Consider the following 22,607-nt stretch of genomic DNA (forward strand, 5'->3'; position numbering starts at 1 on the left):
ACAACATAGCACGATTCACGAATACTGCAACATCCCAGATAGCTACCATAGCCCTTCCTGTAGCTACCATACCACAAGGTGAAGGGGTACAGAGAGAGTAAAACAGCATCATTGCAGGATCATTTAGCGACGAAATCAAATGCAGAGCCGTAGCATCAATGCAGGCAGCACGATCATTAGGAGCCTATTACAGATAGGAGACATGGGTTGGCATCCAGACATCTTGGTAAGATAAATTAAAATGTCCAAATCATAACGCAAACTTTTGACTGCAAATTCTGTCATTTATGTCCATCACAGAGCTCCCAAAATCACATATATTGTCCATTGAAGGGTGTAGATTTGAAATGTGATATTTAAACGCAAAAACGTATTTTTACGTTTTGGTATACAATGCATGGGCGTGAAAAACTTAGTATTACGTCGTCAGTACTCAATGTGTTAAGTATTACTAAAGACTCTCCATATAGTGTCTTTGTAGCCTAGAGTTAGAATGTAATGTTTTTAGATTGCCAAAAAGTGTCAGGTGCGTGCATCCAAATTGCCCTGGGTGCATAACATAAAATGTTAAAGAAAATATAATAACACATAAGGGAAAAAAAGAAAAGGAATATTCGTACACCATGAAAAGCTCCCTTGATTGCTCCCATGTGTAAAAATGACACGTTTCGACCTACAAGGTCTTCGTCAGATGTTTTTAGATTGAACAGCCGAGCACCAAGGAGCCACAATGGGCATGAGGTAATTCCTTTTTAGATTAGGTGTCTGTGAAACCCAACAGCCCAGAAGGGAATCTCTTTTCCAATTCTTTGTACGTCCCTAAAAGGAATTAGGTCCCCAATATTCCGATTATGGCCACTCTGGGCTGGGTTTCTCTCTCTCTCTCTCTCTCTCTCTCTCTCTCTCTCTCTCTCTCTCTCTCTCTCTCTCTCTCTCTCTCTCTCTTGAGTGCTAAATGGGGTATTAGGTGATGGCTGGCTGCTCTTGGGTGCTGCTATTAGTGACCTTCAGAAGACCTTCAGACCCAGATTCAGGCTCATGTAGAGCGATGACCCGTCCAATTGCAGAGACAATTGTGCTCTACAAAGGCAAAGTGTGCAGTATATTGGTTGAAAAAAAAGTCTGCCAAATGCAATGTAGACTAATATAATGTAATGCAATGTAACTACGGCAATATTGAAAATGAGAAAAATGCCTTGGTATTAGGTTGGATATTGTAGTAACTGCAAATTGGACAGAACAGTATCTCTCAAATGGGACACATTTGGACCATAAGGCTTTGTCACATGATAAAGGAGGTGTAATGAAGACCAATGTCACCCTAAAGTGAATTTTGACTAAATGTAGTCACCACCTTTGTAGAGCAGAATTCCTATGTGTCCATCACCCTTCTGTTTTGTGTATGGACTTAGTGTGCATTCTCTGTCCTCCCTTTCCATGTGTTAGGAGGACACACTGAGGCACAAGCTGTGTGGTGCTTTCTGTGTGTGTGTGTGTGTGTGTGTGTGTGTGTGTGTGTGTGTGTGTGTGTGTGTGTGTGTGTGTGTGTGTGTGTGTGTGTGTGTGTGTGTGTGTGTGTGTGTGTGTGTGTGTCTGATTGTGTGTGTCTGTCTGATTGTGTGTGTGTGTGTGTGTCTGATTGTGTGTGTGTGTGTGTGTGTGTGTGTGTGTGTGTGTGTGTGTGTGCATGCGTGTGTGCGTGTTAATCAGTCACATGCCAAAGAGAGTTAGTTCTGGCAGCTGGCCACAGAGCGGCTTGGTCAGTGACCACGAATTGTCTGGGGATGGAAGAAAAGAAAGAGCTGGAGAAAAAGAGGGAAAGAAAGTGGAGGAGAGGTGTGGAAGAGAGAGGGGGAGAGGACATGAAGAGCAAAGACCATTTTACAGCTGAAGAGAAGATGGGTAAGGGATGGGGGGATGAGAAAAGATAAAAGAAAAGAATAGAAATGAAGGCAAGAGATGATAGGGTGAGAGACGTGAGGGGAAGAGAGATGCGGAAAAGAGAGAGAGGAGTGCATTTCAGGGGAGAAGACAGGATGGGAGGACAGATAGATGAGGTAGGTGGAAAATAAAGGATGGGAGATAAGAGGAGAGAGGTAAAGATGAGAGGAGAAGAGAAGATAAAGGTGTGGAATGTAAAGGGGAAAAGATGAGAGGAACGGGGGAGATAAGAGGTGTGGAGTATTAAGTATAAAGTGGAAAAGATGAGAGGGCAAGCTGAGAGGAGAAGGCAGGATAGCAAAGGTGAAAAAATAAGACGAGAAGAGAGGAGCGAGTGGAGAAGGGTAGAAAACATAGGAAAGGTAAAATTGCTACTCTATCACTGATCATGGCTACTTTCTTTCTTTCTTTCTTTCTTTCTTTCTTTCTTTCTTTCTTTCTTTCTTTCTCTCTCTCTCTCTCTCTCTCTCTCTCTCTCTCTCTCTCTCTCTCTCTCTCTCTCTCTCTCTCTCTCTCTCTCTCTCTCTCTCTCTCTCTCTCTCTCTCCATCTCTGTGTCTCTCTGCCCCCCCTCCCCATTCCTTATCATTACTGTAATGCATGCTTAATTGCACATCTATGAGACTTCGATCCTCTACAGCCAAGATGCTCAAAAATATTTGAAGTGTCAAATCACACTACATCTTTGTTGTCGTCACCGTCTCTCTTCTCTCTCCCTCTCTCTCTCTCTCTCTCTCTCTCTCTCTCTTTGTCAATCCCGCTTTCTCTATCTCCCTGTCCCCTCATCCCCCTGAGACACGAAGAGAGGGCTGAGTCGAGTGGAGGAGGGTACAGAATAGGCTACAGCAGGGGTTCCCAAACTTTTTTCCCTGCGCACCCCCTTTTGCATTTCAATGTGGTTCGCGCACCCCCTGAGCGAATATTTTGGTGTGCTGATGGCCGCGCAAGTATGGATTCACTGCTCATTCACTGCATATTAAGCACAGTCGTTTTTGGGGAATCCTCTTTTCCAATAGCCTTGGAATTAAACTACACTTCAGATGGACTCTTCCAGCATACAATGCACCATACAATTAAAAGCTACTTAACGTTCATTAAGTAAGGGTTAACGTTCGGCGAGAAGGTCGCTACCGTGGAATAGCAGCACGACAGAGAGAATCTTTAGACCCCGACGCGGAGCGGAGCAACAAAGATTGTTGCTGCGCAAAACAAAACAGTGTCGTTGTGGAACACCGCTAGGCAACAGCTAGGTAGCCAGGACAACAGGTGTTGTCTATCACAGCAGCTGATTAGAGTCTTGTTGAAAAGTCGCTTTAGCAGTGAAAAGTCTTGTTGCCATTGACAGCGGTCTGTTATAGACCAACCCGTCCGTTATCGAAAAATAACAGACGTGCGAACGTTGGGGAGCCCCGTTGAAATGAATGGAGCATTCGACCGATGACGTCACAACCATATAATAATACTGAATAAAAACTACCATATCCGCCATTGCTCTATTCAGCTCGCACACTTAAGGCAGGCCGCGCACCCCCAGGGGTGCACACACCCCAGTTTGGGAAACCCTGGGCTACAGGAACGTTTTTTTTTTTTTTTTAAAAAAGATGGGAAGGGGAGGGTGCAAGTCAGAAAAGTAAAAAAAAAAAAGAGGAGAGGAGAGAATACTGTATATGGGAGGGGAGAAAATGACAGGAAAAGAGAGATAACAGAGGAGAGTGGAGGAAAAGAGAGGTGATGATGAATGAGCAGAGTGAAAAGAAGAGAAAAGAGGAGGAAAAAAATAGGGGGATTGGGGAGGCTGTATATTTGTCCAGTGTTGCACCAAAACGTGCGGGACAAGAGACTCGAGTGGAGTGCTGACTCATGCGAGAGACTCAAGCTCAGTCAACGGGAAGGAAACAAGAAATAAAAAACAACACACACACACACACACACACACACACACACACACACACACACACACACACACACACACACACACAAACCTTAGTCATGTTGAATCATTGCTGCACTTCCACTCCGATAGAATAACCTGAGGTAACGCACTGAGCGCACACTGACAAAAAATGTTTTTATGACTTCATAATAACACACAGGCACACAAACACACACAGACACAGACACAGACACAGACACAGACACACACACACACACACACACACACACACACACACACACACACACACACACACACACACACACAAATCATTATGTCACGATGTCAAAGGTCATCCCCAGAATAGGAAATGGAAAGGAAGTGACATCTCAGTGAAAGGCATCAGTAAGCAAGCGTAAGCCGTGCAGACAGGCCGAGGCCCAGGCAGTCTGTCAGCACAAAATCTCTATGAATCCCCCCCATCCAGGCCCGCTGACAGCTTTTGCTGGGCTCGGGACAAAGTCTTCTGAATGGGCCCCCTACCCAATACATACAATGTAATGGGGGCCAAATTTGGGGCCCCCTATCTCCCTGGGCCTGGGACAACATACCTGTTTGTCCTCCCCCCTGTAGTGGCGGGCCTGCCCCCATCAGCCTGCTGGATGGTGGCTGGCTGCATTGAATTCTCCCAAAAAAGGATGTGAATAACAGGGGACCAGTCCACAGCATTAGAATTACCACTCCTGTCACTTACAGTAAGCGTTGTAGGCTGCCGCTGTGAACAGTGCGGTACGTACACTTCAAATTCAAAATGTGGCGAACCCAAAAAGACAGCGTCTTACAGACAAAGACTGTGTAGGTCGAAACATGTCGGTCTGTCCATTTGGCTTGAAGAAAAGTAAAGAATAATGAAATCGGAGTGGCACAGTTTCTTCCTCTTTATTTTTAATTAAACAGCATCTTATGACATTGCTTAACCTTCTCTCCCATATATATACATACATTATTGAATTACTGGCGAATATCATTATATCCTATAGCTTTCATAAATTATAACATGTTTTAACTTCTTATGTGCATCGTGATAGCATGCATAAATTACATAGGCCTATAGGTACCATGAATGCAAAAATGTGGACTGCAATGCAGTGGGCCTGAAATGGAATACTGTAAATAGAATCATGGTCTTTTTACGGCTGGCTGCACGCCCTGAGGCATCTTTTAACAGTCCCTCCTTTACTGTTGGTCATTACATGTGTCCATTTTCATAGCAGGACATCACTGTAAAATGACATGTGATGTACTGCTTCCGCAAATCAGAAGGTGAAAAAAGCACTTAATATTCAGGAAGAGTCAGGAATGATTGATTGACAGCCAGCCATCAGTCTTCTCGCTTTAATCCCTCCTGATCATCATCAACCTGTCATCTGTGTCAGCATCAACAATGATCCCTCTTCCTCCCCATAGTGCTCTATTGCACGAGTGACTCTGAGTCCTTTAAGTCCTCTATAGCCATAGGGGGGCTCAGGCGGACATTAACATGAGTGATCTCTGCAGCAATCATTCCAGCAGCAAGGTCAGCCTTTCAGTACACCAGACACTCCTAAAGGTGGTGTAGCAAGGGCTGGATTAAGATAGCCTGCAGTGGGGCCCCTAGGCAACAGGTTGATGTGGGGCCCCCCGGAAGGCAAATTTTGCGACAAGGTTACATAGATGAGAATAGGATAGGATCCGGATAAGGACAGGAGGATTGATAAGATCTAAAACTATACTTGAAATGATAGATGAATTTTTCATTATCACCCAGTGAGCAGACGGAACGTCTTCTGATTGGCTGAGCAGGTGTCCTTTATTCCCCGGTAGCAGGACACCTATGATGTCATGCTTCTTTTCTAACTTTCTGGCGAAGTGCCGTTACTAGTTCTATCGCATCTGGTTGTCTAGTCAAGACCGTGTCGTTAGTTCTATCGCATCTGGTTGTCTAGTCAAGACCCCGTTACTAATTCTATCGCATCTGGTTGTCAAGTCAAAAACCCAGTCGTCAATTCTATCGCATTTGGGTGTCAAGTCACCCCAACATTCTGTGTGCGTCCTTACATGCCTCCGATAGAGGCGCGTCTCACTAGATTAGGAAGTGGTGCCCATAGCAACGTACCTAGCGCAGTGGTGAATCTACTTTCCCACGAAGCCTTAGATCAACATATTAATAAATTAATACTTAAATGCTGGTAACCGGGTGATAAGCGGAATAGCGGCCTTCGAGGTGTCCCGATATCAAGGGAAAATGGACTTGGCTGCGCCGTCAGGCTGTTTAGAACGCTCCGCCTCGTCCATTATTTCCCTTGATATCGGGACACCTCGTCGGCCGCTATTCCATACATATTGCATGATGTCACAATTATAATTTTTGTTTTACTTTTGGCCAATCGGGGGCCTCCTGGCAGTTGGGGTCCCTAGGCTGCAGCCCTATCTAGCCTCTGTGTTAATCCGGCCCTGGGTTTAGCAGCCATTGCTCCACACAGAACAGATACACTGCATGACATACAGTATTGCAGGTAGAACCAGTAGAACCAAGACAAAAACAATGAAACAAACCTTGAAAAAGATTTATGCCGGACGGATATTGCCTTACCTCAAGGCACTCTTCTCGTAAATAAAGCTACTACCTTTTCGCGCCAAGTCGTCCTTCAACTCCCTGTTTTCATATCTGAACGCTCCAGCCCTTCACCTTATGCTTTATAGCCTTAATAATTTCAGTTTCTTCTCTCCTGATCTATGGCATGCATGTCCTTGATGGAAAATATGTGCAATTGAAACCAGTCGTTTAAATGTTCCATTATTCATTTGATTTGCTTCTGCATACAGGAGTGCATTGCATGTACACACAGCAGGGCTTTTTAATCATGGAGCCCAGTCAGGGTTATGTATGTAGCTGTGCACACACTCCTCAGCGGAGCAGACAAACGTGAAATACTGCTCTGCTGTAAATGCTGTGGCTGCTGAACACCACTAAAACGGCATTACAGTAAAAGTGAGGGATGACCTGCGAAGGAAAAGTGCTGGCATAGAGTCAAGCTACCGCCGGTTTATAACCAAAAGCCTACACACTTTGCTCCGGAAAGTTCACAGAGAGAAGACCTAGTCATAGTCAATCAAATATAATACAGTTATTGGTATAAAAGTAGATATGTAGCGATTTACAAAACAATAGCTTGCCTTCAGACTAGGGCTGCAGAAAAAAATCGATGCTCGATAACAGCATGCAATACCTCGATAATGATATTTAAACGATATTTAGAAATATAGCTGAATGTTTTTCTTTTCACTAATTTGTCGATCTGTGTAGGGGGCGTAGCTTTGGTCATGGCGGGCTTCTTGCACATTTCTTGAAATTCAGCAAGTGAATGGACGGCACAGATATGTTTTACATTCTTGCGATAATTAAGTCGTTTTTGCAATACACATATCGCCACCACCGATATCACGATTTCGATACATTTTCGATATATTGTGCAGCCCTACTTCAGACAGCACTGGAATATATGCACGGGAGTCATGCATCTGTAAACCTTGTGAATCCATCTCACAGCCTGACGGGGGACACTATGCCTCTGTAAGCAGGATCCACTGTGCCGGTGATGAATTCACTGCAGGTGAATACATGTGACTGGAAGTCAATGGCTGCAAACATGCAAACTCTATGTGTTTTGGGCAGTTGGGAGTTGTCGTTGCCCCCCCACGCCCCCACACCTCCCACCCCGTCTTTCTCTCTCTCTCTCTCTCTCTCTCTGGCTGGCTCTGCTGCAGGTGAATGCATGTGACTGGAAGTCAATTGCTGCAAACATGCAAACTCTATGTGTTTGGGGCAGTTGGGAGTTGTCGTTGCCCCCCACACCCCCAGACCTCCCACCCCTTCTCTCTCTCTCTCTCTCTCTCTCTCTCTCTCTCTCTCTCTCTCTCTCGCTCTGCTGCAGTGCGTCTTGTAAATCCACAGTTGCTGTCTTCGTGGTGTTTGCATGTGGTCCTTGTAGGTATCTCTGCTGCAGTCAACAGATCACACACACACACACACACACACGCACACGCACACGCACGCGCGCGCGCACACACGCACGGCCACTGCATCATAAACAACTCCACTGTACTGTACTGCATGTATTGGACATGCCGCAACACGTGCGTGCCTCGTTGCTATATGAGCCACTCTACCGGCTGAAGAAGCGTTCCGTCTAATATTCCACAAGTGGCCCAGAGAGAGAGGACACGAAGCCATTACTCACGCTCATTACCACCCACATGCCTCCCTTCAGTCCCTGTTGCAGTAGCAGCCTGTGTTGCCAGATTTGGCTGTGCGCAGGTAACAATGGCAATTAGCAGAAAAACCCGCCCAAATTTTGCCATAGAAATTAATAGAATTGGGTGGGATTTTGTGCTTCTAGGTGGGTTTTTAGCATTTTTTGGGCTGGAAATCATCATCTGGCAACCCTGCCCACATGCCTCCCTCCAGTCCCTGTTGCAGTAGCAGCAGCAGCAGCAGCAGCAACCAGGGCTGGACTGGCCATCTAGCATAGCAGGCATTTCCCGGTGGGCCCTGCACCCTTGTGGGCCCCTATTTCCAGAAATGTATATATATATATATATATTATATATATATATATATATATATATATATTTTTTTATTATTATTTTTTTACATTTCTGAAAAAAGGGGACCACGAGGGCGCGGGGCCCACTGGTGAGTCAGTTCTGTGTCGCTAATTTATGAGGGGCCCTGTTGAGCCAAAAGTGCCCGGGCCCTATTTCTCCCTTACCGCAGAGATACACCAGCGGCGACGCGATTCAAGCGACAGAGTGTAGCAGCAAGCGATACAAGCGATTGAGGAGACAAGAGTATGTCCGTACAGGCAGAAGGCAAAGCATTCAAGCATTCCCATTGGCTGTGGTCACTGACCTCTATACAGTCATTGGCTGTCGCGGCTTGTCGCCGAACCGCGTCATAGAAAGTTGAAAAGATTTCAACTTCAAATTGTCACGCTCGTCGCGCAAATCGCTCTAGTCTCCAGAATCGCTTTTGTCTCTCAACTCAATACAAAGTTAATTACTTCCGTCGCTCGACTCGCTCAGATCGCCGCTGGTGTATTTCTGCGGTTAGTCCAGCCCAGGCAGCAACGCGGGGATTAGCAGGTGCAGGGGAAATAGAGCAGGAGGTACAGTATGGACATGGAGCACACATGACATTTAGATACCGTACATAGATTTACTACGAGGCACGCTGACCAGGAACGAGAAAAAAATACACACAGTGATAGAGCCTATTGGTCACACAGGGAACATACACGGAACTGTGGTTACTGGAACGAGAGAGCGAGAAAGGGAGAGAGAGAGAGAGAGAGAGAGAGAGAGAGAGAGAGAGAGAGAGAGAGAGAGAGAGAGAGAGAGACAGATATATATATATATATAGAGAGAGAGAGAGAGAGAGAGAGAGAGAGAGAGAGAGAGAGTGAGAGAGAGAGAGAGAGAGAAAGAAAGAAAGAAAGAAAGAAAGAGAGAGAGGCAGAGGGAGAGACCACCACCCATGCCTTTTATCAACTGGAACAAATGGCATGACTTTCAAATTTGGAGGATCAAAATGCGGTTAGCTGCGAGAATGAGATTTAGATCTAAAAAAGAAAGAGAAAATAGAGGCGAGAGGTGATGAGAACAAGAGAGAAACTGCATCCCAAAAGTGGTTGGACCTTCCTTCGGCACACAAACACACACGCACACACACACACACGCACACACACACACATACACACGCACGCACACACACACACACACACACACACTACCCCTGTGTCATCATGTCCCAGAGAGCTTCCATAAAAGTTGCCTGTCACGTTGAGTCAAGGCTATGTCATGTCATTCAGAGGGGACAGCAGTCGCCGTGACAGTGCTGTGTCGGGCCAAGAGGCAGGATGTCCAGGGACGGATCATGATTCCATGGGGCCCTGGGCCAGACAACAAGAAAGGCCCCCTCCCCCTCAATGGGTGTTGCTCGTTTACAAAGCGATTCAGGGTTTTAGGCCATCTGTGAGAGTCTGTGTTGTTTAGGATTTTGGGGGTTGACCCCCCCAAGAGAATTTGAAAATACAGTTGTGTAAAGTATGATTTCAATGCAATATGAGAATCCAAATGTAGAGTCTTGGGCTTCAGGGCCCCCTTAACCCTTGGACCCCTTGGCCTGGGCCCAGTAGGACCGTGTAGTAATCTGTCCCTGGCCGTGGCAGCACTGTGCCGGGCCAAGAGGCAGTAAACAACAACAGCACTGCTGTCTGACACAGCGGTCTACACCAAAATAAAACCACAACAAATGGAGATGGACGTCTCGAGGAAATAGGACATGATCTGGGTTACAGACCACATGGTGGCCAGACGATGCCAAACGCCAAGGATAGCACGCGCTTTTGGTGTTTTATGCAAAGTAGAATAAAGTATGGATGTCCATGTTGTGTTTTTAAATATTACTTGTGTTCATGGATTAGAAATAGTTGAAATTGTCATGTCCCATGGTTGTATTTTTCCTGAAATATAATGGAGGCAAAATCCATGTTATTATGTCATACTGGTCTGGTCACCTCATTCTCCCCCAGTGGCAATACATATCAGTTTGGATATATAGTATTGGAAATAGGCAGTTCAAAATTAGGGAATCTATGTATACATCTGTGTATACATACAGTACATATACTATACAAAGTTACCATTGCCGTCAGAGTAGCATTACCAGTATGTCATTTCGCAGTGTTACAAAGGAAACAATGTTTGTTCCTCTCTCTGTTTGCTTATTGGAGGGCTTGCTTGTGAAAGAAATGAGAAAATATGGGCTGACTTTTATGAAACCTGGAGGAACATAGGTCGAGACCCATAAGTGAGAGCACATGAAATTAAATTACGGGAAGCTATATATGTTTTTTTTGTGAGTCCATTCTGTTTACTTCAATTCCGAATATAATTCTCCCAAGGGCGAAATTTTGTTTGCAGCAGTGCAGCAGAACAAAGTGAGCTCGATATAAGGACAACGGACAATGGACAAAGGGAACAATTTGCGCCACTGCACATTACTGTTTAAAAGTGTTCCACCGCAAAAAAAAAGTTCTATTGCAAATCTCCATATATATGGAAATTTCATTTCTTTCATATTTATAAAAGCGCATAACGTTCACCTGTCATTTTCTGGAACATACTGTGCTACAATTGCCCGAAGATATAGATCAAAAATGAGGGAATAAACAGAAAATATTTCAGAAGATTTCAGTCCCCCTACTCACCCTCTTTATTCTGCATTTTTCCTGGCCATGCAGCTCATTTATCCAATTGTGTAAATCACAGTTGTCTGCACTAAAGAAAGATAGGTTGTGTCATAGCCTACCTACACCTCCAGAGTTAAATTAACCCTGGCAAACCCCAAAGCTGTAGTTGGCAGGGTTTTTATTTAGTTATATTTGCTTGAACGGTTTGAAATAAATAGCTACATGAAAGGGCATAGCAGGGAAAGAATCGGAATGATCTAGCTCCCTCTAAACCCTTTACTCTCAGTAGTTACTCTGTAAATATTTAAATGGAGGTCACATACACTTCTTCGTCTACAGAAGAAGGGGTACGGTTTGGTGGACATGGTGCATTGGGGGTGATGAGGTGGTCTGGACTAGGGTTGGGGGTGAGCTCTGACTGACATCAATCAACAAACTTGGCTCTTTGGTGTAGTGGTCAGAGGTCCGGTTTGTACCCTAGGAGGTATGGGTTTGAGTCCCAGCGGAGCAACTCTAATCCTGTTTGATAAAGAGGGATTTTCACAGAAGAAAAACATCACAGAACTTTGTACACTTGCTGAGTACAGATTCAGCTCTTTATGATGTTTCATGCACAACATCCTGTACACTGAACATCCTTAAGTTTTTTTAATATCACAAAACATTTTGTTTTTCATCAACGTTCACATTGCCCCTCCTTTGTGTGTGTGTGTGTGTATGTGTGTGTGTGTGTGCGCGTGCGTGCATGCGTGTGTGCGCTTTAAAGGTACACCAAGATGAAGACGGCCACTAACATCTACATCTTCAACCTGGCGTTGGCCGATGCCCTGGCCACCAGCACGCTGCCCTTCCAGAGTGCCAAGTACCTGATGAACACCTGGCCCTTCGGAGAACCACTCTGCAAGGTCTGTAAGGGCTTCCGCACACCGGCTCCGACAAAGTGCTGAGCACTGCTCAGCTAAAATTCGATTCCATTGTTTTCAATAGAACCACGCACACTGGCGCTGATGTCCGTGGACATTGGCCGATGTCGGATAGCAATTAGAGACGAGTTCTATTTTGTCGGCGCCGCCCATTGACTATCAATGCAATGTTCGTGTGAAATTTGGTTTGGGGGTCCGAATTCTGTCGGAAGCAAAAGTGCGCCGCACTTTGTCGGAGCCGGTGTGCGGCCGGCCTAAGAGAGCTCCTGCATCAGTAAGTCAGAATCCCATTTCTAATACCCCTACGCTTTGAAACGTAAGCCCTATGAATTGAAACACCCCTCCAACAATCACGGAATGACACCCATAGCATTCAAAAGCCTCTCTATGGTTAAACCAGCGATATTGCTTGTAATTACTTGCGCAACAATTCAATAAAGTACAAAAATACTTATATTTGTGTGCTGTTGTGGATGCCACCAATTTTTAAAGGCTTTCACAATGCATTCGGGTAAATCTGTCATAGCCCTCCGTTTGAAGTGTGCCCACGGAAAATCTCTGTTTAGAGGTGTAGAAAGCCCTTCCCCGTACGCCTACCCCTCTATCTCAACGTGAATTGGGACGCCACTACCCCTACACGTGAACGTGCAAAACGGAGGGGAAGAGGAAAGGTGTAGGGCTGAGGGGTGAAATGGGATTAAGCCTAAGAGTGTGTCCTACTTAAGCCACTTTTACCACTTAAAAAAAGCTTTCTTCTAAGAGCGATTTTTTGTTTGCAGCAGTGTAGCAGAACAACAACAACAAGAAACAGGACTCATGAGGCAAGGACAACCCTCAATAGGAGAGTAGAGTGCCAAGTCAATAAGAAAGTGCCCCACATACAAACCTTAAAAAAACATTCAAGTTTAGTTCAATTCCAAACACAATTCTCCTAAGGGCTAAACTTAGGTTGCCGCAGTGCAGGAGACCAAAAACAGGCATGAGTACAACAGTCAATAGGAGAGTGCCTATGCCAGCAAGAGATTGTCGCACATACAACACTTGCACAGTGCACTGTGTAGGATGGTGGCAAAAGTAGGTATTGCAATAATGCTGCTCATTGAAACGGGGCTGTCTATTGCCAAATGTGATATGTTCATGAATATTTAAAATTAATAAGCTAACATTTACTAGTATGCCCCAAAGTACAGTACGTTTTGTAGCTAACAATGTCTATTTCTGGATATTCAAAATGGTGGGCATGGAGAAGTGTCATGTATCTTTCAGCAGTGCAGCAGAACAACAACAACAAAGCAGGACTCAAGACTAAAGGACAGAAGTCAATAAGTCAATAAGAGAGTGCTCATTGGGGTAGGGGGTTGGGGTTTCATCATATAGGCTATAGCAAACATGTTTTTCACGCTTTGATTTGTGTTAGCGTGTTTGCGTTAGAGACTACAGATGAAACGCAGCTCACATTCACAGTCAAGTGCAAGTGTTGCATACATTTTTCATGTGGTGAACTTGAGCTATTATGCCTAATTCTGGCATATTTATGTTACGTATTTCTATACGCAACAATGTTCATACATAGACGCGGTCCCAATCAAATACATTTTTCAAGAAAGGGGCTGCATCTTGCAAAATGCGGCCTCTTCCTTGAAAAATTAAGTTGAACATTTGGGCCAGCACCCTGCCTGCCCTGCTCCAAGCTGAAAAATTGACCCCAGTCAAATAAACCGTTTCCATTCCATTAGCCATAGACTACGCCATAGACTGCTACAACATGTTCACCAGCATCTATTATTATCATTATTATTATCATTGTCATTATTATTATTGCTATTATTATTATTATTATTACAATTATTATTATTATTATTATTATTATTATTATTATTGTTATCATGGTCCCAATCAAACAATCCGTTTCCATTCCATTGTACCGTAGGTGATGATCGCCATAGACTACTACAACATGTTCACCAGCATCTCTTATTATTTATTTTTTATTATACCGTAGGTGGTGATCGCCATAGACTACTACAACATGTTCACCAGCATCTTCACGCTCACCATGATGAGTGTGGATCGCTACATCGCTGTCTGCCACCCAGTGAGGGCGCTAGAGTTCCGCACGCCCGTCAAGGCCAAGATCATCAACGTGTGCGTGTGGATCCTCTCCTCGGCCGTCGGCGTGCCCATCATGATAATGGCAGTTACCAAGGTCACGGATAACGGTATGTGGTGTGTGGTGTGGGGTGTGGTGGACTGTGGTGTGTTGACTGTGGTCGTGGGTCATCGTGTGGTGGCGGGGATACTTTTTTGTTGATTTATTTTCACAGTGACTGAAAACTGTGGATGGTGGGTGTGTTTCTAGTGGGCAGTAATGTTTGTTTGTTGGGAGCATAATGATCATGACTGTTACCAGGGTAACGACAACAGTAGGTTGGTAGGAGCAGGAATCGAGTTGTAGGGGGATGAGGGGGGATGCCATCTTCCCAAAATGGTCTAAAATCATCCCCCCCAATGAAAATGGTGAAAATAATCTCCCTTTAAAACAGGCATCCCTTCTTCACATATTGTGTTAAAATTGCACTTTTAACTACATTTTCAAAATATTCTCAGGGGAGAAATCCCCAAACCCTCAATTATCAGAATCCATCTCTGACCATCCCCCCTGCTTTGATTTTACAACTCGACCACTGAGTAGGAGGGTGGTGGTGGTGTTGGGCTGTTGGGAGATGTTTGTGTTTTTGTTTTGTGAACATCACAATCATGTTACTAAGGTGACAGACAAAGGTTGATAGTTGGGTTGGGCATTGCATTTGGATTGGCAATTGCAGCGGTTTTCTAATGAATACTGTGGATTTGAGAGAATATTTTGGAATATATTGTGGAAATGAGATGGGGAAAACAAGTAAACAAAAAGTAAACAAACAAGAAAGGTTGGCACTTCAATTAATTTAAATATTCATGCTGTGAGCTATTTTATTGCTACTTGTATATTCAGAAGCATATCAAGTTGTGAATAATACTATGATTACATTTAAAAAAAACATCAACTGAAAGCAAGATGTATCAAAAAGCTTTTTTCCCCTTTTCACTAGGGGGAAGTTTAGCATATGGCGCAAACTTTGTTTTGCCATATTCATTTAAAAATGAAAATGTGGAGGGGTCTAACCTCTCACAATGAATATGGATGAAAAAAATGAACCACCTTTTACTGTACCCTCAATTTCCCCATCTGTTTTTGCACATCCCTGACATTAATGTGAACAATCTTCATGAACTGTCCCCCCAACAGGGAAAGTGGTCTGCACCCTGAAGTTCCCCGACCCCGACTGGTACTGGGACACGGTCACCAAGATCTGCGTGTTCATCTTCGCCTTCGTGGTGCCCGTGATGGTCATCACCATCTGTTACGGCCTGATGATCCTGCGACTCCGCAGTGTGCGCCTGCTCTCGGGCTCCAAGGAGAAGGACCGCAACATGCGCCGCATCACCCGCATGGTGCTGGTGATCGTGGCGGCCTTCATCATCTGCTGGACGCCCATCCACATCTTCATCATCGTCAAGACGCTGGTGGACATCGACCAGAGGAATCCCTTCATCATCGCCAGCTGGCACTTGTGCATCGCGCTGGGCTACACCAACAGTAGCCTCAACCCCGTGCTCTACGCCTTCCTGGACGAGAACTTCAAGCGGTGCTTCCGCGACTTCTGCCTGCCCTTCCGCACCCGCGTGGTCGAGAGGAACAGCCTGGCCCGCCCGGGGAACCACGCCAACAACCGCGAGCCCGTGTCCGTGTGCGCCCCGTCGGAGGCGGTCGGGGGGAAGAAGCCTGTATGACTAGGCATGGACCGGATCCCGAAGGGGTCCCACCACTCTCGGCGGATACAGCAGGACCTGCAGTCGGAGGTGACGCAGATCTCCACCACTGAGTTCTAACCCCAACCGAAACGTCGCTTTTTAAATTCTGCAAAATGAGGACAGTATGTGGCGAGAGTTTTCATTAGTAACATTGGTGACCTTGTGGATCTTCTCCAATGCACCTGACCAAGGGAGGTGTGCAGAGAAGTCTCATCAAAAAATGACCTGAACAAACCACTGCTGCTGTTGTGGGGTGCTGAAGCCGAATGCAGTATCTTCTGTGTCGTCACCAAAATCATCAAAAAAAATGCTGAGTCATTCCTGTGACTGGCAGATAAGTCATTCTCCCTACAAAGTGAGTGTGAACGATCACGTCATGGAGAATGATAAGAAACAGTATCACCAACCAGAAGACAGCTCTTACTCTGACAGCTATGTTTTACCTGAGGACAGATGGATAAAAAACAGCAGAAAAGAGATCATTGTCATTCTTTCATTATTTTTGGCCTTTGTACAGCTTTGCAAAGGAACATTGTTAGCATAGATCTTCATAGTACAGCTTGTACAACATTTAGTCTCTTCGAAGAGCAGAAACCTAAAAAGAAAATGTCAAAAATGTGACACTTACATTAGACTGCTCAATGTCACAGCTCTTGCCTTTTTCACATAATGAACTCTTCTATTACTATATCTACTATTCATGCAGTGTCTTATACAGTACAAGAGTAGTGTGACGTGAATTAAGTGCTAATGCTTGAACTGGGGCATTTTAAATGAGTGAGTCATTTTAAGGGAATTTAAAATGAGTAATCTACATTTAGCTTGAAGGACAATGATCACCATCGACATGGAGGACTTGTGATTCATGGGAGGAGGAGCGGGTCCGCAGAAGAGCAGAGGAAAAAAAAAACATCTTCAAGTTTAAAAAATCAGACAAAAATTCATTCAAAGGTTGCTGTCACTGCCAGTGGTTTTGAATGGCTCACGACGAGTTCCCTTTAGGACAGCAGAAGTCTTAGGACATTGTGCGACACGCAAACTGTCCGGGTCTCACTGACATGGCAGGCTTAACAATCCTAGAGGAAGGATCTGTTCTGTTGGTTTTGTCAGAGAGATTACATAACAGAGGCTGTGCAAGGGAACAGTTTTGTTGTACTCACTACCAACCCCACACACATGAACAAACACACACACACACACACACACACACACACACACACACACACACACACACACACACACACACACACACACACACACACACACACACACACACACACACACACACACACACACACACACACACACACACACACACACACACACACACACACACACACACACACACACACACACACACACACGTATCCTCTGTCGACCACTGAGGCACTGGAGCGTAAGGCGAATGGCCCAGATCCTTTCTGACAGCCACATTACCGGAGCTGCCCCCCTGCCCCCCTGTGCCCAGTCAAGAATAAAGGCCTAAACACCCTCTGCCTCAGATCCTTTCACACCCCACTGGAATAGGTGTAAGCAGAGGCGATTCTAGTGTCAGCTGGGGCCCCAAGCGAGAATTCAAAAGAGGAACATTTGAAACCAAATGGCTACTACTGCAGTGAAATGTGAGCTGATTTTCACCATCTAGGGGCTTGGGGGCCCCTAAGCGGCTGCCTGCCTAGCCTGGTGACAAGATGCGCCTCTGGGTGTAAGGCCCCGCCCATCCTATCCAGGGCTCTCCCGCCCGCGTCTATGGCTCCCGTCCACAGGGGAATCAGACTTCAATATCCGTGACTGGTTGACCTTCTTTGCTTTGCTTTCTTTCTTCCTGTCTTCTTTCTTTTCTTTTTTTCCTCCATTCAAAACCGTTCATTGACACGAGCGTTAGAGTGGTTTTGAGTGGTAGTCGCTGAAAGAGACTCACCTGCTACAACTGTGAGGTGTGACATGAAGACAAAGATATATACCACTCAACCATTCAACTATACTCTTGAATCATCCACTCTAAAAGCTGTCTCATTCGACTACTTTTTGATCCTGCACTGAAGGACCCCTTTGGGAAATGGCACTAATGCTCTTGTGCTTTTAGCGTTTGATTCCACGTGGAAATGGAAAGGCTTGCTTTGAATGAACAGTAGTGCAACGACACCTGAGGAGACTTGAGTCAATGGGCATTCAGCGGGATAGAAAGAGAACTGTCAGTTCCTTACTTGTGTCAGTTATTGTGTCAATGACGCGAGAAATCCAGAAGGTTTTCATTGTGAAATGCTCTTGATGACCAATGAGGTGATAAGTGAAAGTTAAAAGTGTGTAGCATTCAAGAAGTTCTGCCATGTTTTTCGTCATAAATGGGTGGAAGACATGTTTCAGGATTACTATGTGAAGTATGATAAAAAAAGAAATAGAGTACGCTACACTGCAGTACAATTTTCGCATGAATGTCTACGCCTGGACCTGTTTGTCACAGTAAAGCTGGAGCGTTCAGATGAATTGGATGATTTAGGAGGTGAGATCTGACAGGCTGACCAGGCTCTGTTTTGTTACTACCTTACTGTAAATAGTTGGGTTCCTAGCCCAAGGATTTCTTGTTGGATTCCTGAACACTGCTTAGTGAGGGACTTATTTTACTTTTTTCAGTCACATCAACTCAGTAGCAATGGCACATTCTAACAACACTGCTGCTGTATGGTAGACCCTACATGAAAACTTGTTTACAATGATGTGTAATAATATACAATGAAATGTGTGTGCCCCGCCACCACAACCACCACCACAAAAACGTTTTGAAAAAGACTAGTCTTTTAAAGTTTAAACAATGCACAGAAGCTGATTAAGGGGAAGTGGGCCTACTCGACACATCTGATCACTCTCAGCCATGCAGGATCTCCTGGTGCACTCATAGTTAGTTTATCTCACAGAGCTTTAACCATGAGAGCACCTCACTAATTGGCCGTAGAAGGCCACAAGAAAAAAAAACCCTCTGCATTATTCACCATACAGTACATCAGAGAAGTTACATCATTTAAATATCGCTTTAAATATATATTATAGAAATGGGCTTTGTTGTAAACCTGAAAGTGCACAGGCTTGTGGCTACACGGAGTAGTAGTTCAGCTGGGAATACCGTTGTTGTGCTCTCGCCTTCTCTGTTCTGCCACATACTGTACTTGTTTTCAGCCAATTAATTTAATCAGCTGATTAAACCACTCTGCAGCCACGTACATGATTAAATCATTACGCATATTAGATTAAGCATCATTTTAACATACTTTGGTAACACTTTATAAGGATGCATGAAAAGCATTATAAAGACATAGTAAATAATTAAATAATGATGATCAACACATTTCCAAATGTTTTTATTATTAACTAAGCTTTATTAGTGCTTTATAAAATATATATTTTTCATTTGTTCATCATGAGTTAATTTACAAAGTCTCTTATTATAAAGTGTTACCCATACTTTTAATTATTCAGCGTTCTCTTTTTCAAAGCACAATGGTCCATCCAGGTTGATGTGAGTATCTGTGGACATCAAAGCAAAGTCAGGAAGAACACATGTGAGGACCCATACTGTATGTGACAATGTTTCTCAGTTCGTCTATCTCTGTTGAAAACCAGAGGTGCATTTCTTGAAACCTTAGTTGATAACTACGGTAGCTACTTTGTTGTTTGCAATGCAATTTCCCATTGACACCTACCCAAGTGGCTAACTGCTAACAACTACGCTTTCGAGAAACGCACCCCAGAGTAGCATAATAGCTTCTTTTGTAGTTATGAAATAGTGGGGTCGTAGTATGCCTACTGATGTGAAAGACTGAGTAGATGCCAAAATCTTTACTGAATGTATATTGCAGCTGTAGTGAGTCTGTGCAGCCAAATTGGGGGAGTGGGGCTACTGGCCGAAGAGGGAGGGTGGGGGTGGGGGGTTGCAGGTGTCTGCCAAATAGATTGTATGTAGACGTTTTTACAGTGTTTTTTCTATCAAGCCTTTTTGGTTTGGGATGACTCCAGGGTATATTATTCTTTTGCGTGTGCTTTACGGTGAAATTGCTTGCTGTTTTTGTTGTTTTTTTATGGGGGGTTTAAAGCCACGTGTAGACAAAAGATCTCAAGATGTGTTTTTACACTAAACATTTATGAGGTGTGGCATTAGGTTGCATTCTGAAGAGGTCCTATTCATGGCTTTGAACAAGCACTCGGCTGTGAGACTGCTGAGACAACCAAGAAAAAGGACAAAAATGTTTCACTTTTGTCATAACAGAATCATTTCCGAAGAAATATCTACAGTGGTTCCTGAACAGTGGCCAAACGACTTCTGTTTACTTGTTCCTTTTTTAATTTTCTGGTCTGTGTGTAACAACTGCAGAAAAAAATGGAGGACCTGTCATCTTCATCACACTGCACCTATGATCACCAGTGTTGGGCAAGTTACTGGGAAACTGTAATGCATTACTGCTTAGATGTTGCAGTCATTTCAAAATAATCCCATACTTTACAATTTTACCACATTAAAAGTGAAGGCATTACACTACTTTTGCATTACTTTAGTCTCCCTCGCCGAAATGTGGATCTGGCAATTTACAGTATACAACTTACGAGTCATGATTCTTTCACCAGGAGGTGTTTAAGCACACTAAAATATAGCAGGTTCAGGAATAGCTTCTTTTTGACCCACCACACTGAACACCATTTAAATCCAGGTTAGAGTACAATGTATTGTAACTTAGCATTGTAACTAGTATATAATACAGATACCCCCCTGTAATGCCTTACCTTACTGCGTTACAGCAAAAAGTAATGAATTACAGTAATTCAGTAATTTTGTAATGAGTTACTCCCAATGCAATGATCACTGCAGCTCCGCAGCTGCAGCTCTGACCAGATGCTAATTGCCTTTCGCTAGCTAACACGTTTATTTACAAAATGGACCATCCCTGCCTTATCTCCTCTCCTATCTTCTCTGAGGGAGGAACTCAAACTGCATCATTATCTCTTGCTCTTGGACTTTCATTGTTTTCTTCTTATTCTTCTTCTTCTTCTTCTTCTTCTTCTTCTTCTTCTTCTTCTTGTCTTATCACATAGAACTGCACTTTCATCTTAACATGAACAAGATGCCTGTAGTTGTTGCTAGCTTGCATAAATAATCTGCGATCATTAGAGAACTAGCTCCAGACCTTTGCAGTAACAGAAAAAAAGATGAGCTGTTTATACTTAGCGTCACAAAGCTATGCTGTAAATTTTCTTTGAGCTGTGATTTTGTTTTCTTACTGTTGGTGGGAGGGCGCTTGTGTTGTTGTTTGGCCGTTGCTTTCGCTGTGAACCTGGGAATCAGGCCGTAAGCCTTGTTACTGTTTCTTTTCTGTATGGAAGAAAAACAAAACAAACAATAAAGCCGATGAGCAACATCACTTAACAATGTTGTGGTCCTAGATGTTTTCAATGGGGGTCTCAGGAGTTCTGTGAATTTTCAATACGTAGATGGCAACGCCTACCATCCAGTTAATGATTTACAGTAGCCTATGCTAGCTATTTTTGTTTCCCTGTTCCATGCCTATATCCAATGTCCATGGTGTTTCAAGCTGGACCTTGCAAGGAGCAATCCTGGTGCATTCAGGAAAATATGGCACAAAATCAGTGGTGCCAACTGTAAAAGTGCATGCATTGGCGTTTCAATGACCAATAAGACATTGGAAAATACCAAGGCACTCTCTTCTAGCAAAAATTAAAAAGCCTTTATTACATGGCTTGGTAGAAACCCTTAAACTCCAACACGTTTCACTGTTTATCTCCCTGATGAAGGCCAGAAGCCTGAAACACGTCAGAGTTTTTAATGCATTTTTCCATCCAATGAGTACCTCAAATTATTGACTTTGAGTCCAGGAAGCACTCCTATAACAAACCTTTTTGATTTCTACAAGCCCAATAAGACATGTTGGCTTCATAGGATTGACCTTGGTGTTAGCTACATACATGAGTGTGATTTCAAATACATTATAATGGTTTATGGTTACAATTACACAAAATCCTGTCACCTACAAACTGCCATTGTTGCACAAAAACCTGATATCAACTGTTTGCATTTTATCAAAGAGCAGCAGCCAAGCCGTTACGAGGTGTTACGAGGCTTTGAGTTTACAGTATGTCTTGTGTTTTGAAGATAATATTTAGGCAGAGCGGCAGAGATTGCTTTTTACATGTTCAAGCTCAATTTTCTCCTAGACTGTAACAGGTATGTTCATGCCGAAACATTTACTGACATTCCATAAGTGTCAGCTTTCATTGGATTAAGGAAGAAAAATCCGCACTCACAAACTGCGTCTCATTATTTATTTATATTACCACCATGTCCAAAAAGCAATTTTTTTCGGCTAATCAAGCCTTCATCAGTGCGTGGTACCTTTTTGGACATGGTGGTAATATAAATAGGGAGGGGTGTTATTTGATGAAAATGTTCAGATTCAACTTTAGCCCAGATTTTCTAATGCTACCATGTCTTAGGAATACATTGATGTAAACATTTTAAAAATCAAGCCCGAAAACCCCCCCCTACCCCAGAAATTACTTTTTAACCCCCAAAACGCCTGTTTTTGTGCTAATTGTCTATAGTTCCCAATGTTTTATGAGGTACAGAGTAAAAATATGTCCATGCTGGATCATCTAATGGCATTTCATGTGGCATGCCATGCTGGAGGTGTACTTTCAAATTTCAAAAGTCAAATGTCAAGGT

At 43.9% G+C, this 22,607-nt stretch overlaps 1 protein-coding gene across 1 annotated transcript in view; it reads left to right on the forward strand.

Moving 5' to 3' along the window:
- The window catches only part of oprd1a (opioid receptor, delta 1a), a 27,719-nt gene extending 11,600 nt beyond the window's left edge, over positions 1-16,119 (forward strand). The window contains exons 2-4 of the mRNA XM_063184903.1: positions 11,872-12,010; positions 14,031-14,247; positions 15,315-16,119. Coding sequence (XP_063040973.1) covers positions 11,872-12,010; positions 14,031-14,247; positions 15,315-15,859 — 901 coding nt within the window. The 3' untranslated portion in view covers positions 15,860-16,119. The remainder of the gene's footprint in view (positions 1-11,871; positions 12,011-14,030; positions 14,248-15,314) is intronic.
- Positions 16,120-22,607: the final 6,488 nt, after the last annotated feature.

The sequence above is a fragment of the Engraulis encrasicolus genome, chromosome 20 (assembly GCF_034702125.1).
Source record: "Engraulis encrasicolus isolate BLACKSEA-1 chromosome 20, IST_EnEncr_1.0, whole genome shotgun sequence".
Taxonomy (NCBI): Eukaryota; Metazoa; Chordata; class Actinopteri; order Clupeiformes; family Engraulidae; genus Engraulis; species Engraulis encrasicolus.